This window comes from Silurus aristotelis (genome assembly GCF_946808225.1).
Source record: "Silurus aristotelis genome assembly, chromosome: 22".
Classification (NCBI taxonomy): domain Eukaryota; kingdom Metazoa; phylum Chordata; class Actinopteri; order Siluriformes; family Siluridae; genus Silurus; species Silurus aristotelis.
Window position 1 is genome coordinate 16,077,451 of NC_139595.1, and position 18,011 is coordinate 16,095,461.

Genomic DNA, 18,011 nt, shown 5'->3' on the forward strand with positions numbered 1-18,011 from the left:
AAGAAAAGATAGCTATAATTTTCTGTGTCCAATGTTGATTAGGGTTTATTATTTCGCCAATACGCTCAGATTTCTTTTTTTTTTTTACACCTGTATTATACGATAAGGAAATGCTAATGTCATTAGTGTTTAACTGCTCCTGCACTACAATGCAATGTTGTTTTTAGGCAAATCAGGGTCTGGAAAAATTAAGACTTTATTTAGATTTATGGAATTCAGCAGATGACCTTATCCAGACCAACTTACAGAAGTGCTTTGAAGTCTCTCTTGATAAATGCATTTTGATACTGGTTTATAGGGACATCGATTGAAAGGAATATCAGTAAGAAACTGATAAAAAGGAATATTTTTGGTTGGAAAGCAAAATATTCAAGAAAAAGTGTTTATTTAAAGCCCGCTAGAAACTCAGCTGGACATCAAACGGAAGTCTGGTACACCACCAAGATGCCAAAATAGAAAAGTCTTGAAATTGTTTGTCTATTTGCCTTCCTGTTATCTCAAACCTTAAACCTCTACTGACCTTAAAATGCATGTCCTTTTAAATAAATAGCTGCTCAATATATGTTTTTTGTTTCGCTCTATTCTGCATATAGCTGCATGATATTATGAATTGCCATTCTTCCACATCATTGGCTGAACAGAAAATTGTATATGTCTTAGCAGATGTGTAGGAATATACACCACCAGACAAACGTTTAGCCACACCTTCTGCTTTAAAATTTTTTTTATATATATATTAATATTTTTTTTACTGAAGACATTCAAGCTTTGAAAAACATGTATGGAATTATATAGTAAGCAAAAATGTGTTAAACAACTCAGAATATGTTTAATATTTTTTTCACACCATCACACCTCTTCTTCCATGCTTCAACGCAGGACCCACACATCAGGAACCCTCCGTTCACGCTTTCCATGTCTCACAAAGACAGTGGTTTGAACCAAAAGTATCAAACTTGGACTCATCAGACTAAAAGACAGTGTTCCACTGATCTAATGCCAATTTCTTGTGTCTTTTGTGTTTCTCTACCTTATGTTGTTCTTCCAAAGTAATGGTGAAGTCGAACATGAAGCCCTGAACTATTTGCCACTTGAACTCTGAGAAAGGTTTATGTAAATCAGCAGTTTCTGAGGCTGTTAAATTAATTCTAATAAAATTATCCTCTGCAGCAGAGGTAGCTCTTGGTCTTTCTTTTCCTATTACGATCATCACGAGAGCCTGTTTAATCATAGTGTTTGATGGTTTTGGAGACATTTAAACATTTAAAGTTCTTGAAATTATTCATCCCGACTGACTTTCATTTCTTAAAGAAATGATGGACTGTCTTTTTTCTCTACATAACTTAGTGTTTCTTGCCATAATATGGATTTGTACGGTAGTTGTAGTAGCACTAATAGGGTTAGGGTTAGTACAAAATGTAATCATACCCCAAATTTTGAAGACGTAGAACCTGTATGAATTGCCCCAGTCATCCCTTTCTAATGCGTAAACCTATTTTACATGCGTACATTAAATATTTGTGGATGTCTTACACTTTTAAATCATTAATTAATAATATTCAATATACATAATGTGATTGATGGCAATTCAGGTAAAACAAAAACCCCAAATAGTATTTTATAAAAAATTAGACACAAAAAAATCCTTTGTAGTGAGAACAGTGAAGAACCGAAAGCTCCTTTTATGCTATTCTGCCGCTCTTTGTGGTTCAATGCTCAATTCCTTTGAGACTGCACGAGCCATTCATCCCTCTGAATGTAAATGTCATGCCAAGAAAAAAAGGTACAAATAAAATCCCGCCTTTGTCAAAAAAGAGGTTTGTGATGTGTGATGGATGCGGGTGAGACTGTGCGTACGCCACTCAGCTCGGAGAGCCACAGCCCGGGAGAGGCAGCTGGTCATGTCACGAGGGAACGGGCATTTATAGGGAAAATAGTTAAATGCCACAATTAACACATTGTCTGTTCATTTGTGTTGTGAAAATGTTTTATTCAGCGCATCCATCAGACATATGAAGCTGTTAGGCATTTCAGAGTGGACATTTTGGCCAAACCAACACAAACACACACGCACAGGTTCTGGCATTTTAAACAGGCCTACGAAATGGCAAAAAAAAAAAAAAAAAAAGGGGGGGGGAACAAAAACTATATAATTGATTCATATTTATTTGTGCTTTTTACCTTAAAACTACTGCAAACATGTAGATGCAGCACTTTATCTTGATTTATTTAATTTTCTTTTGCTCCTGTGCAGCCTTTCCTTCTTTTTTCATGGACTCAACTCGAACTACAAATCCCAGAACGCGTAGAATTGCGTCACCGTTTCCCCGGATGTTGATTTCGGAAGTAAACCATATGAGCGCCTGCAGTGCAATGACACATGAGTAGAAGTAGTATGTATAAGAACTGTTGTTTATTTCATTTTATTTTATTTGTAAATTGACCTAGTGAAAATATTTATATGTATAGAGGGACAGGAGGAAGTAGAGCGGCAGATGGACTTCCGGTTTCCGAAGTTTGATTCGCTGTGAGTTATTAATATGGGTTGAAGTTGCTTCATAATTCGGATGATCTGTTTTTATTGCACTGCTTTTGGTATGTTTTATATTGTATTTGTTGTATATTTCTTTTAATTTTATTAATGAATAATACAAATACAAACTGGATACAGTAAAGTAGCTGATAATAAATATGGAGTTCAGCGCTTTCTGACTGTTACAGTCTATTTACAGAAAATGCATGCTTTTTTAAAGGATAATGCACTTTTGTATTTTACAAAAACCCACCAGAAGTCTCTTGATTCTTTATTCTGATTGGTCAGAGTTGCTTCGTTTCCATAGACACAATTAATGCACTTACCGTTGCTATAGTAACAAACGCGCGTGTGCTTTTAAGGCTAGTTTTGTAACCCGCCAACAGATGGCAGCACGAAGCTGCACGCACAGTCACATGAAGCACCGACCTTCATAAGTCAGTGTGCCAAAGACATTGATGTGATTTAATCATATACAGCAAGTTAAAACAAAGAGCAAACATGAAATTCTGTGTGAAACTGGGCAAATCTGCCACAGAGACGTTTGGCACGATTTGGCAAATTTACGGCGTTGCTGCAATGAATTGTTCAAGGTGTTTTGAATGAGGCGAGAGTCAAGAGACGAAGAAAATCACTAGAAGCCAAAAAGTTGCACTTTTGACAGCGGAAATATAGCGTGAATCGCAGAAAGTGCTTGACAAGTTTATATATATATATATATATATATATATATATATATATATATATATATATATATATATATATATACATACACACACATATAAGGTATAAAAATCCCTCTTAAATTAATTATCAAAAAGGTAAACGCAGTGTATGGTGTTTTCTTTCTATTTTAGTTTGAAATTATCCCAAACTTTGGCCCCTCGCTGTTTTCTGCCGTTTCCCTATTTTCAGTCTACAGCTTCTTCTGTGTTTACCAGTCTAGGGGTCTCATTTATAAACATGGCGTACGCAGAAAACAAGGCTGATCCGCAAAGGTTGTGATTCATAAAAAAATAAATAAAAAACTATTAGCCCTGCGTACTCACAACGTGGAAACACAGAAGGTGAAAAGTCAAATTGTTGACACAGATACACAACCTGTGCGTACACCATTTTTCATGCAAGTTTCCAGCCCAATTTATAAATGAGACCCCAGAGCAGTCCAGAGTTTAGTGGGTGGTGCCTCAGTAATAATGGTCATTGGGGATGTGTGTGTGTGTGTGTGTGTGTGTGTGTGTGTGTGTGTGTAATGCTGTAAAATTTGAATGCTTTTAAGAAATAGTGTTAATAGTTTATTTTAAACAATGAACAAAATAGAAAGTAGATGAACAAAAGAGACATCCGATTAATGCAAAACAGCATTAATTCTTCCAGTTGCACTTGCACATGGTTTTTGAAGGAACTCGGCAGGAAGGTCGTTCCAGAAATCCCAGACAGCTAACCCCTGATCTTCTGTGGATGTAGGCGACCTTAAATGCTTCTGTCTCTTCATGTAATAATAGACAGACTCGATGATGTTGAAATCAGGGCTCTGTGGGGGCCAAAACCTTTACTTTCAGGACTCCTTGTTCTTTTCTATGCTGAAGACATTGGCTGTATGTTTGGGGTCGTTGTCCTGCTGCAGAATTAATTTGGGGCCAATCAGACGCCTCCCTGATGGTATTGCATAACAAAGTATCCGCCTGTGTTTCTCAGCATTAAGGACACTATTAAACCAAATCTCCAACTCCATTTGCAGAAAAACACCACCATGCTTCACTGTTGCCTGCAGGCACTCATTGTACTGCTCTCCAGGTCTTCGGCAAACAATTTGCCTCCTGCTGCAGCCAAACATTTCAGATTTTGACTCATCAGCCCAGAGCACGCGCTGTCATTTTTCCGCTTCCCAGTTTTTGTTTTCATGCAAAGTTTAGTCACTTAGCAGCGTCTCTATGTCAGAGGTGAAGCATTTTGACCACAATCTTTTCAAGTAGACCATTTCTGGCCAGACTTCTCCAAACAGTAAATGGGTGTACCTGGGTGGTCACGCCAAATATTGGTTTGATTTTTTCGATTTTTTCTGTTCATTTGTATTCCATTTTCTTAACTGGTAAAAATGCTTTTTTACTTTTAAAAGCATTCTTACTTTGCAGCATTTTTTAACACCTGCCTAAAACCTTTGCACATTACTGTGTGTGTGTGTATATAAATCGAAATGCGTAATTAAATCAGATTAGTCGGTTGATCTGCAGACTTTTTTGAATAACAGAAAGGCTCAGAAAGTAGGTTCTAGGTTTCTATAGCAACAGATGGGCCACGCCCACCAAATAATCTAATAATACTAATTATAAAAATGTTTGTAATAGTTTTTAGGGGGTTTTTACAAATGTAGAGAAGTCTATACAATTAAGAACTGTTAACTGTTTCTGGTCGCTTAAACATAACTGATAGCAGGAAATAACAAGTAGTTTTGGACGTTTTACGACGTTGAATGTAACCGTAAACAGATTGAAGTATGGCAGGTTCTTTAATTATTGTTAAATGTTGGCAACTTTTTGAGGAATAAAACACTCCAGGGTATACTGTTATGGGATTTTCCTTTTTTAACAACTTTGCTTTGCTTTGCTTTGAGTTTCATGCATGACGCTGCTATTGATTATTCTCCTATAACAGAACACCCCGCAGTGTTACTTTCCTTATTTATTCAATTGCATGCAAAGCCAAACGTAGTTACAGTCAAAAATGTAAAATATTGGCACCCCGAAGCCTAAACATATGTAAATTTGTGGTATTTTTTTTAGCACAATATACATTTATATATACGTATTTATGTACACGTTTATAAATATTCTATAAAATATTAAATAAAAATATTTTCTGTCACAAAATCTCTGGTAATTCTCTAATAATAGATGCTTTGTGAATGAATACACAGGATTTGCTGTGATATCACCAAACTTTTGGGTCATTGTGTTAAAAGATTTCCTCATTTGTAAACTAATGGCAGAGGCAACCAGATATCCAGATTTCAGCTCGAAAGCTTTAGAGGTCCACCATCAGAGAGAGTTTTGTTACTTGTCACATGTACAATACAGCACAGTGAAATCCTTTTTTCGCATATGCCAATGATGTTCGGAAGCTGGGGTCAGATCACAGGGTCAGCTGTGGAGCACAGAGGATTTAGGGCCTTGCCAAAGTGGCAGTTTGGTGATACTTGAACCTACTAGAACTAGTTACTAGATACTAGAACCTTCTGATCAGAACCCAGAGCACTAACCACTCAGCTACTACCTCCCTATCAAATTAGTTATCCAAAGAATGGATTTTACTTGTAGGTAATTTGAAATTTGGTTTCTGACTGGCTCTTAAGAACTTTCATTTCGAGGGTGTCAATAATTTTGGAAGTTGGCTGTAAAAGAGTGAAAATTATGTGTAGTTAATAGGGGTGTATAAATAATAATGCAAAACATAAAATTGTTTGTCCTTTTTTCATTAACGCAGTTTATGAATATTAACATTTGTGTACATCAACAGTTTAAATTTTTAAAACATTTTAAATACAATTAGATAAATTATATTAAAAATTATATTTTTTTATATTTTACTAAAAAATTAAGTGTATAAACATAAAATAGAGTAAATGAAATCAATTGTGTAATCAATTAAATTGCCAAAAATAAAATTGATTGAATACAATTAAATAAATGGAAAAATGTATTACCCATTTGGGGCAAAACAGAGGTGCATATAAGTGTGTGTGTGTGTGTGTGTGTGTGTGTGTGTGTGTGTGTGTGTGTGTGTGTTTTACTTAACTGTTATACTTATTTCAACATACTTTAACAAATGTATTCATTCATTCACTCCCTTGATTCCGAATTGTCAGGATTTTCTCCTTTTAAGAGAAATTCTTGAAGCTATACATAAAACGGAAAAGAATCCATATCGCTAACTGTCGTAAATATGCAGGAAGTGGCAGCGATTTCTCGCATATGCAAAACAATTTAACAACGCACTACAAATCGTATTTTGGTGCACTACAAATCGTATTTCCAGTACGGAGTGAGTTGCCACAGTGACACTGCGCTTACTAATCTAATAAAAATATGAGGTCAGAGATGCAATGAGATTTTTAAAAGAAATGCTTGGTTTGCTGTAGTGTTGCTGTTCTAACTCTCACTCTGTGTGTGTGTGTGTGTGTGTGTGTGTGTGTGTGTGTGTGTGTGTGTGTTTGTCTCGCAGGTCATGCATGCAGCTCGGCCTGTAGGAATGTAGACGGCTGTCCTCCACCTCCAGCTTGTCCCCTATATGTTCCCTATCTATCTATCTATCTATCTATCTATCTATCTATCTATCTATCTATCTATCTATCTATCTATCTATCTATCTATCTATCTATCTATCTATCTATCTATCTATCTATCTATCTATCTATCAGCTTAGTGCAGCTACTTCTTATTCATAGACTGTACAGATTCCTCTTCTTCGTTCTTCCCTATGATCACTGTTCTGGCCGTGACTTCCTTCGTGTCTTTGCACTGGCGTTGGTACAGGAGCAGCTCGCAAAACCATGGGCGAGGTGCAGCTCTTCCCCTCGCTGCCGAGACAGAGTCCGAGTTGGATCAGTACGCCAAGGAAGTGCTGGACTTCAGCTCGCATTATGGCGGTGAAGGGAGCATGTCGTACACCATGTGGAACGCAGCCGGACCACCCAGCGTGTTCCCGAGCTCAGGGGACTTCACACACACGGCTGTGTTCCGCACGTACGGACACTGGTGGCAGGACGAGGGCGTAGCGCAGCGTTTCAGTCGCACACCAAGCTCCTTCCACAGCCGAGATTTCCTCGAGGTGACATTCGAGGAGCAGATTTTCCCGACCGCCGTCACCGTCCTGGAGACGTACCACCCCGGGGCCATCGTCCAAATACTCGCCTGCTCTCATAACCCCTATGCTGAAAGCCACACTACTGATGTCAGGTGAATATAAAAAAAAGAAAAGTTATAGTCCGAAAAATACGATACATGGTTTGTGTGCCGATTACTCGTGAAATTGGTCTCACCCACTAGTAATGCATTCCCTCCAATGTTGAGATGAACGGGTTTTTTTAAAAGTTTTTTTTTTTTAAAGAATTACATGCCTGTTAAACCCTGATCAAAATTTGAACGACTTTTTTCCACTTGTTCTAACTGACACCCTTGACCATTTCTGCCCCAACTTGTGCTCGATGTTTGACGTTTTCTTCCTTTTTCCTTCATTTTGTCCCAAAATATCAACAAATTTGTCAATTAGATTACAAATAACATAGTTCCTGATAATATACGAATATAAGAAGTCAATATCTCTAGTTCTCTATAGTGTTATTTATGTCTGTACTTTGAGAGTCACCAAAAGCTGGAACCAAATTCCTTGTGTGTGTCAACACACTTGGCCAATACACCTGATTCTGATGATACATAGGATGAAGTTTCCTGAATTAGACCTGGTTCAGATTATTGATTTTATTAAATAAAAAAGAACACTGGTTCTAAACTGGTGTTTCGATGTTCTGGGGTTCAGATCACCAACCGTACAATACCATCCAGTCATGTCCAAGTTGTACACCATGTTTTTTTTATTCTTTCCAATACTATATGTAAGTATACGGCAATGTTCTGACAATGTTTTCTCGTTCCTTGTTTAGTGTGTGCAGGTGGGAGGTGCTGTGGGCGGGCGAGCCCACCAAAGTCACCAGTCCTCAGGCCCGGCAGTTTTGCCCTCCTATCCGTCAGATTAGCTTCGCTACTAATTTACTGCGTTTGGAATTCAACAGCTCCTTATTAGACTATTACACCGAGCTGGATGCCATCGTGCTGCGCGGCGTTCGCAAACGCGCTAGCGGCATCACGCCCGCCATCGCCAACACCTGTCCCGCCATCCTGAACACCACACCCAACACCCTCACCGAGGGCAACGGATACTTCGCCAAACTCCCGTACGAGGTGGGGATAACTGGCACAGCAATATTGCAGGGAAAAACTATGAATGATAGGAAGGTCACAAATGCCTAATTATTAATTAAGTTAAAATTGAAGTCCTCCACTGCAAATTTAGCTTGGTGCAGAGATATCAGGTAATTATGTTGAAAATCAGGAGAGCAGTTGTCTGTCTTGAAGACTTCACTGTGGTGGGAAACCTCATCCATATATTTACGTTTATATCATTTAGCAGAAACCCTTTTTTCAGAGCAGTTGAGGGTTAAGGGCCTTGCTCAAGGGCCTAGCAGTGGCAGCTTGGTGGTGCTGGGATTTGAACTTGTGACCTTCTGATCCAGAGTTCAATGCCTTGATTACTGAGCTTCCACCGTCCCCATAGTGACATATTTCAAAAATGCTCAATATCGGCTTATTTCTCATCACATCAGACAAATTTCTTTGAAGACATTTTCAAAAACTTGAATGAAATGTCAAACATCTATTAATGCTGGAACTGATGCTAAATAAAATTAACCGATAATTTCTTATAAATCACGAGTGAGAATTCAGCAATCCTCCATTTTCTAACCAAAATGTCTATTAGAGGAGAAACATGGCCCTTATCCAGAGAGAGACTTACATCTAATCAGTTGATTGGTGGTGCTGGGATTTGAACTTCCGATCCAGAGTTATGAATGAACGACCAGCTCGATCACGCTAACATTAGGCTATAACTAGGCCTATGATATAACTAGGCTTCTCATCATACAAGCAGAGGTCAGTTCAGTTCAGTTAATTTAAAACACACCAGTGCTTCATGGCCGAGATCCAAAAAGACTGCACTTCTTTGTTTTGTTCGCGTTCGACAGGACGTGCTTCAAGTCTCGACTCGACTCCCCATTACAGCATGTTTATCATCATTGTTTGATCATTAGGACGTCACTTTCCAAACAGCGGCACGATGCGTCCCGCTCAGATCCTCTAGCCAGACCGCTAGCGCTTCATTATGTCTGTAATGCGACACGTGCTATTACGCGTCAGCCGACACCGTGTCTGACACGTTCCCGCTCGTTTCCAGATACAGGATTCTTGAGCATATTGTTTCCCAAGGACTTCTCATTTCTCCGGACCTACGAAGCCGAATACACACTTTAATCCCAGAACACTCTTGCGGCATCATTATTTATTCTTCCTTGTATGTATTTGAACACCGCAGACAGAAACATGTAACATTTAGTTGCGTCTGCTAAGTTGTGTTTCTGTTCGAACAAATTAAGTGCGGCTTCAAACGCATACTTATGGCAATGTTACAGGACATGATGGAAGCCGTATCATATTATACAACAGCCTAATACATGTTATCACACGATTTTAACTGTCGACCAAGCGGTATAACAGACTTGTGGTTTAAATGACATCATCAGCTGTAAAAAAACAAAAAATTTAAATTATAAAAAATAAATAAATATACATATATAGTTCAAAACACGTAAAATCTTATGGTCAGTTGTCCATAAACTTTCCACAGTGTTTGCGGCTAAAAGGCACGTCAAGAAATGTTTTGGATTCATTCGAGTGGTGTTCGAATAGCCACACGTGAGAACTTTGTTCTTAAAAAGGTGAATTGAAAATGTCTTTCCGGATTTGGTGCTGCCCCAATTGCGTCATCTTTGAAATTAATTTCTGACCAGCGCAAAATTGTAATTAATTTTTTTTTATTGCAAAATGTCGACCCTCTAATTATACCCATGTCTAAAATTTTTTCCAGCTGATCCAATTGATTTTGAGCCACCTAGCCGTGCCGGATCTGTGTTGCCTGGCTCAGAGCTGTAAGCTCTTACAGCGCCACTGCTACGACCCGCTGCAGTATATTCAGCTCAGCCTGCAGCCATATTGGTCCCGCTTGAACGATCTGTCTCTGGCACACTTACAATCCCGCTGCACACTCCTTCAGCGTCTAAACATGTCCTGGACCGGAAACAGATCAGCTATCTCGCCCACTGGATTCTGTAGGTGAGATGGTTCAAGAAGGATGTACACACTTTAAACACCAAGTGCCTATATTAAATCATGTTTCATACTGTCTTTCCACTTCTGTCTTTCTCTTTTTCACACTCTCTCCTTTCTTTCAGTTTTATCAGGGCGTGCGGCGCGAGCTTGGTGTGCTTGGAGCTCTCGTGTTGTCACTACGTGAACGGAACGTGCCTGGAGGCGATCGCGCAAACGTGCACGAGCTTACAGGAGCTCGACCTCGCGTCGTGCGATCGTCTCGAACCCCAGGCTTTCGTGCAAATCGCAAAACTCGTTCGTCTGCGCCGACTTGTCCTGTACCGCACCAAGATCGAGGTAAAGCTACAAGCACAGACATAAGACTTAAACAGTTCTGATCGCTATTTCGAGTCTGCGCTTATGTTCAGCCTGAGATAATAATTGCATCGCTGTCAGTGGTGGACAGTAAGGAAGTAGCTTTTTACGTATTTTTACTTTACTGAAGTATTTCCATTTGGGGAGACTTTAACTTTGACTTCACTACATTTCAAAGTCAAATATCTTTACTCAACAAAATTTTCCGAAATCAGTCGTTCCTTTTTATTTATGAGCGGATAAAAACGTAACTGCTCAAACACACAGCAATCCACCAATCAGGGACGAGGACGCGCTCTGTTTTCAACTTGTTTTGATTGGCGCTTGGTGTATCTACTGATCACCAACATACAGTTCAGCATCAGTTCAACAGCAAGCAAAAAACTTTCTTTCGGGTTCTCCCATTAGGGGTCGCCACAGCGGGTCATCCGTATTTATGATCCGCACGTAACCTGTCAGGATGAAGAGTCATTCTGAGAATCAGCAGAAGTGTGCATCTTTGTAGTGAGAGAAGTTCCAGGATCCATGTGGCAGGATTGAAAACTTGTTCAGCCATATGCAGTTCTTCTCCAAACTGTTATCACAAAGTTGTTGGCACACAATTGTATAGGATGTCAGCGGATGCACTAGGAGCATGGAGACCCAAACCTGTTCCAGCATGATGGTGAAGCCAGATCCATAAAAATATGCTTTACATGTAAGATCTTGAGTGGCCTTCAAAAGAGCTTAAACAATATTAATCACCTTTGGGATAAACTGTAATGCTGACTGCACTCCAGGCCTCCTCACCTCACCTACCTGACTTTACTAACAGTCCAAAATCTAGTGGAACATCTTCCCAGAAGAGTGGAGGTTGCCAAATGTGTATGGGATGTTAAAAAAAACATACTAATCTTATGGTCAGGTGTCCACAAACTTTTGTCTCTGTAGGCAGATCTGTGAAAACGGATCGTTATGAGATAAATAATCATATTCATAAGAGTTTTATAATATTTTTTATTCCAGATTATTTTCCTGTACCGTGGACAAACCGGGTTAGAACGGCCCCTTAATGCCTCTTTTTGTAGTACAAAACTGATCAGTGCATGGTGTTTTGGGGCATTATTTACTTATGCATGCACACACACACACACACACACACACACACACACAAACACACACACACACACACACACACACACACACACACACACACTCTTTCTCTATATCTCTATCTCTGTAAGATATATCTATTCCACTCTCAAATTATACTGTCACTGCTATAATTAACACATTTCTTTTTTTCTTCATCAGCAGAATAAGAGATGTACAGTAAAAAAACATCACCACACACTCTCTCACACACACACTTACACACACACATACACCAGGACGTGTTTGAACTCGAGCTCAGAACAATAGCTCTGTTCTCTCAGCTTAAACAGAGATGTGTGTTGTTGTTTTTTTTGTTTTTTTTTACTTACCAAGTCTGTGTGAAAATTAAATATTAACCCCCTCACCCACCCACCCCAAAACCGAAATTAGAAACCCACTTGTTATGAATCCCGGTTTTAGTAATATCTGCCAGACCATGAAGTCACATTCTAGTTTTATTTTGACATCTCTGTTTTTCATAACCAGGGTTTCTCAGCCTTTTGCGGTTCACGGCTCTGTTTTCTTGCACGACTTTATAAAAAGTGTTTTGTTCTGGATGTCCTCGGTTCAGGGGTCACGAATACAATCGGAGCACGCTAGCTTTCATTTCGGCAGTGTAACAAACGCTAACGTTTAGAATCGAACCGTTCTGAAGGTATCAGCTGCTATATTTATATTAATGCTCCTGTTCTAACGTGGGATTTTGATAATTACAATTAAATTGTCACCGATGCGGGTTCATTGCGGAGATGCTATTTAACTTTGATGGAAGGAGTCTCCAGTGTCAGTAGCTTGTAAGACAAAGAGGTTATGCGGTTTATTTATTTATGTGGGTGTCACGTTAAATGTAATTATAAATAAATTCATAAAAAATCTACGAAAAAGAAATTTCCTCAATAAAATATTTGTACACATTCAGGGTGGTCAGAGTCCAACTCGATTCTGATTGGTTGGGAGGCGTGTTCAAACCGTTTCTGATTAAACAGTTTAAGCAGCGTGCTATATTAACACATTGCTTTATAATCAGCTGTAACGGTAGTAACATATAGTCTCAGTTCATAAAGTGGGATGCAGCTATTGTGAGACCACATTGAGCGTAATGGTTGATTCTTTTATTTGTCGAAGAACTTATATGGTGAATATTGTGAGTGATAAATTAGCGGAGGCACAAGATGAATTTGAATGACTGGAGGAGGTAACAAAAAATGGCACAAGCAGCTAACACCAACAGTTTCAATATTAATAAAAACAGGGTTTAGATACATGTACAAAAGCATGGAGACACCTGACCTTCTCAGTCATATGTGGTTCTTTTCCTTACTGTTATCGCAAAAAATTTTCCCTTCACTTGAATTAGGATTTCCAAACCTGCTCCAACATTACAATGCCCCTGTGCACAAATCAAACTCTATGAAGATATGCTTTGCATGGGTTGGAGTGAAAGATCTCCTGCTATAGAGCTCTGACGTCAACCCTATTGAACACCATTGGAATGATTTGGAACGCTGACTGCACCCCATGTCTCCTCACCTCACCTACATCAGTACTTGACTACTAACACCCTTGTGGCTGAATGAGCACAATTTATCACAAGCACTTCACAAAATCTAGTGAAACATCTTCTCAGAAGAGTGGATGGAAGAGCAAACTGGGACTAAATGTAGAATGTGATGCTCAAAAAGCACCATATTTTTATCCGGAAGCTTTTGGCATTATAGTGTAATTCACACACACACATTCTCTTTCTCTCTCTCTATTTCTCTGTTTATTGCTTTGATAAAAGTTAATTCCGATTTATTAAAATGTTTTATTTAAGCAGACTTCTAGATCCGTGTACATACAATGAAATCTGTTTCACGTCAGCGGTTATTCGCCTCCCGCATGCATTCAAATAAGATACCGCTGCCATAGCTGTGCCGTATCCCTTACATATTTCGAATGCTTTTCTGGATTTAAATAGGAAATAATGAGCTTCTATTCAGCTATTGGTAATAAAACCGGCTGCCTGATTGAGCCGTGCTAATGTCTTTTTGTTTTTGCTGTGTGTGTCTTTAGCAAACAGCTATACTGAGCATCCTGACGTTCTGTACTGAACTGCGACACCTCAACTTAGGCAGCTGCGTGATGGTGAGTTATTTATTTATTTTTTTCTCTCCATCTTGTTCTTCCATTTTCGAATATTCCCGAAACACACCGATATTCGCACAGTGTGACCTTTCTTGAATAATGCCCCAGCATTAGTACAAAGAGTTCTTTTTTTTCTAGCTGAAGTGTCGATGAGGAAGCCACTATTTGGCTCTAAGAATCACTAAATTGTAAAAAATTTTTTTTTTTTCCCTGAACTTAACTCTTTATTTTCTGTCTAAGGAGTCTGCGTTTTCAATCCAAAGAACAATTTCTGTCCAAAAAAAGGGTCCATTATTTCAGCGAGCACATTTCACTGTCTCTGTGTTCAGGGCTATATTTTAGTGGTGATTTGGCAAAAATATTTTATCCCCATTCTGAAGGATGTTTCTTTGTTTAATGTAAAGTAAAGTCAGGTGAGGTGAGAAGGCCTGGGGTGCAGTCAGCATTTCATCTCAAAGGTGTTCAGTTGGGTTAGAGATCTATAGCAGGCCACTTAAGATCTTCCACACCAACCCTACAAACCATATCTTCATGGAGCCGGCTTTGTGCACAGGGGCATTGTCATGCTAGAACAGGTTTGGGTCTCCTAGTTCATGTGAAGGGAAAATGTCATGCTACCACATCGAAAGGCATCCTATACAAATGTGTGCCTCCAAATTTGTGGTAACTTTCGGACCAACATGTGGTGGGAAAAGTCAGGCATCCCAATACTTTTGTCCCTACAGTGTAAATGGTCACGTTTGATCATTTTCCATCAACAACCTTGTGTTTATATTTTGCCATATTTTGCCAAATAATACCCTCTAGTTTGTGTCTTTCCAGATTGAGGACTATGATGTGGTGGTGAGTGTGTTAAGCGCCCGCTGTCGTTCCCTCGTGTCTCTGGATCTGTGGCGCTGCAGGAGTCTGAGCGAGCGCGGCCTCGCCGAGTTATTGTCCGGCTGTAGCGCTTTAGAGGAACTCGACCTCGGATGGAGCTCCGCCCTACACAGCGGCTCCGCCCTCCACGGGGCGTCTGCCTCGTTCAGACATGCAGCGCGCAGACTGAGCCGTCTGCGCAGACTCTACCTCACCGCTAACCGCAATATCTGTGACGCAGACCTGGAACACATCGCAACGCAGTGTCCTGCACTGGAGCACCTCGATATACTGGGTGAGGAGAAATTCTCAATCATACACACCCACACAGTTCCTAGATCAGTATAACAACTTTATACTATGATTTTGCCACAGAGAATTGCAGAATTCCTTTCTCTGGAATGAACATGCAGGGTTCCTACACATTTTGGAAAAGTATAAAAAAGTATTAAATTAGATTAAAAACGCGCCGCGTCCACGATTTCATCCACACTGAAACGTCTAAAAACGTGTCCCTGAACTGCGCTTGAGCAAAACATATTTAGTGAAGTCTGCATATTTGTCCGCATATTTGAGTCTGGAAAAGTATGGAATTTAAAAAAATAGGAGGAACCCTGAACATGTGACAGAGGTGTTTGGTCATTGCACGCGTGTGTGTGTGTGTGTGTGTGTGTGTGTGTGTGTGTGTGCGCACATGCAGGTACACGGTTAGTGAGCCCGGCCGCTCTACGCAGGCTGCTCCAGTCATGTCCCCGCCTGCGTCTGCTCGACGTTTCCTTCTGCTCCCAGATCGACACACGGACAATACAGGAGCTCAGCGCGCTTTTCCCAAACGTCTCCATCAAAAATAGCTTCACCCAGTGACCGCTGACCTTTAACTCTACTCACTTTGATGACATCCTGATCAGTGGGCACTAGGACCCTGTGGTCTGGCGTTAACAAAACGGACACCACACTGAACATGAACATAAAACTGGAAGGACTCCATGATGCACTGGACCATATGAGACAGTGAAACACAAACATAAAAAACACACTGGCTGAGAAGTTACTCAGCACTCAGGATCTCAGCACCCTCTTGCTGTGTGTTTTTTAGAGATCAGCCATGACCTTTGTTCTCATCAAAAAACACTGTCTTGTGTTAATGTTTAAATGTAAAAATTCTGGAAACAGCTCAAGAATTTACTAAAGTAAAAATTCACAAAAGAAGTAATTATTGTAGTAAATGATCACTATTTCCACATTATAATAAAGAATGGATCCTGTGTTGCAACACTAACCGGACAAAGACTAAACTAGAACATACCTGCACCAGTCGGGGGCGCTGGTTAAGATTTTACATACCATACGGTATACAGAGTTATTGTGAATCTTTTGCGAATATACTGGAGGTTTTTATTTTTCAGATAATTTATTATAGATCAGCTGCAAAAGCTATGGATAATAATTATTGGATATCTAATCAATTGGACATCTCATTTCCTGGACATCAAGTCTATTCTACATTAAATCTCTTGGTTCCAATCAAATCTCTTGCACATGCAATTTATTGTACATCCAATCTATTGCATATCAAATCTATTGAAGATCTAATTACTTGTACATCCGATCTATTTTACATCTAATCTATTGCACGTCATATTTATTGAACATTTAATCGATTGTACATCCGATGTATTGTACACCTTATCTATTGAACATCTAATCTCTAGATTAAATCTCTAGGACATCAGATCTCTTGGGCATTCATTCTCTTGCTCATCAAATCTCTTGTACATCAGATCTTTTGGGCATCTAGTCTATTGGATATCCGATCTCTTGGACGTCTATCCATTCTTTTGGACATCTAATCTATAAGACATACATGTTTTGGACGCAGCCCTGTGGTACTAATAGTTTTATTTCTGGGATGGGTTTCTTGAGAATTGCTAATTAAGTGCATTGGACTAAAGCTAGGAGTTAACACATGCCATCAAGTGTGTGTGTGTGTGTGTGTGTGTGTGTGTGTGTGTGTGTGTGTGTGTGTGTGTGTGTGTGTGTGTTTGCCCTAAGCTATTCTATTTCCTATCAATAAAAAGCTGTATACTAAACAGTGTGCCAGTGCCTTATACGAAAGAAGAGATACTGTGTGTGTGTGTGTGTGTGTGTGTGTGTGTGTGTGTGTGTGTGTGTGTGTGTGTGTGTGTGTGTGTGTTTGCCCTAAGCTATTCTATTTCCTATCAATAAAAAGCTGTATACTAAACAGTGTGCCAGTGCCTTATACGAAAGAAGAGATACTGTGTGTGTGTGTGTGTGTGTGTGTGTGTGTGTGTGTGTGTGTGTGTGTGTGTGTGTGTGTGTGTGTGTGTGTGTGAGAGAGAGAGAATACACTGTTGTGAGTGTAATAAATATGAACGGTATGGATGTCTTTCTCTGTTTTTCTCGTATTTCTCAAAATGTCTTCAGCAAACCTTTGAAGTCAATTGAAGTGCAATCAAAGTACAAATGACACAAAAGGATAAACAGCCCAAGCGTAGGTTTTGTGTGTTTTGCCATGAAAGAGGCAGCTTTTCTGTTTACCGTCCTCACTATTCGAAAGAGAAAAGAGATGCAGCATGATTACAGGCTAGAACGACTAGACTTCGGGTGGGGGGGGGGGGGGGGAATAGGACAAAATAGCAATCAGGTATAATGGTGCATATATATGTCTTTCACTGCTTGTTGCTTTTGTGTATGTGTAATCGTTTCATGATGAGACCCCCTGCTAACAGGCGCAACCATGATGGTTTCAACAGCAACGGCGAGTGAAGAGACGATGTTTGGGTAGATTTTAGTGGCACTGGATAACATTTATATCGCACAGTATTGGATGAGGTACACAATACGATATTCCGAAACAAAAGTATTGCAGTAACACAATTGTATAGGATGTCTGTGGATGCGGTGGCATGAAATATTCCCTTCCTTGAACTAGGAGATCCAAATCTGCTCCAGCAGGACAATGCCCCTGTGTGCACAAAGCCAGTTTTATGAAGAAATGCTTTACACCAGAGATGTTCCATCTTTTCCACAAAGGGCCGCTTTAC

At 39.6% G+C, this 18,011-nt stretch overlaps 1 protein-coding gene across 2 annotated transcripts; it reads left to right on the plus strand.

Moving 5' to 3' along the window:
* Positions 1-2,318: 2,318 nt before the first annotated feature.
* On the plus strand, positions 2,319-17,036 carry fbxl4 (F-box and leucine-rich repeat protein 4). Of its 2 annotated transcripts, none has more exons than XM_083525774.1 (8): positions 2,319-2,527; positions 6,755-7,488; positions 8,193-8,490; positions 10,232-10,476; positions 10,596-10,809; positions 14,017-14,088; positions 14,911-15,241; positions 15,647-17,036. In XM_083525774.1, the coding sequence occupies exons 2-8, from the start codon at positions 7,010-7,012 to the stop codon at positions 15,808-15,810; spliced, it is 1,803 nt and encodes a 600-aa protein (XP_083381900.1). In that variant the 5' UTR covers positions 2,319-2,527; positions 6,755-7,009; the 3' UTR covers positions 15,811-17,036. The 2 variants fall into 2 exon arrangements, with proteins under 2 accessions (XP_083381900.1, XP_083381901.1); XM_083525775.1 differs by having other exon boundaries at positions 2,342-2,527; positions 7,066-7,488.
* The last annotated feature ends 975 nt before the right edge of the window (positions 17,037-18,011 follow it).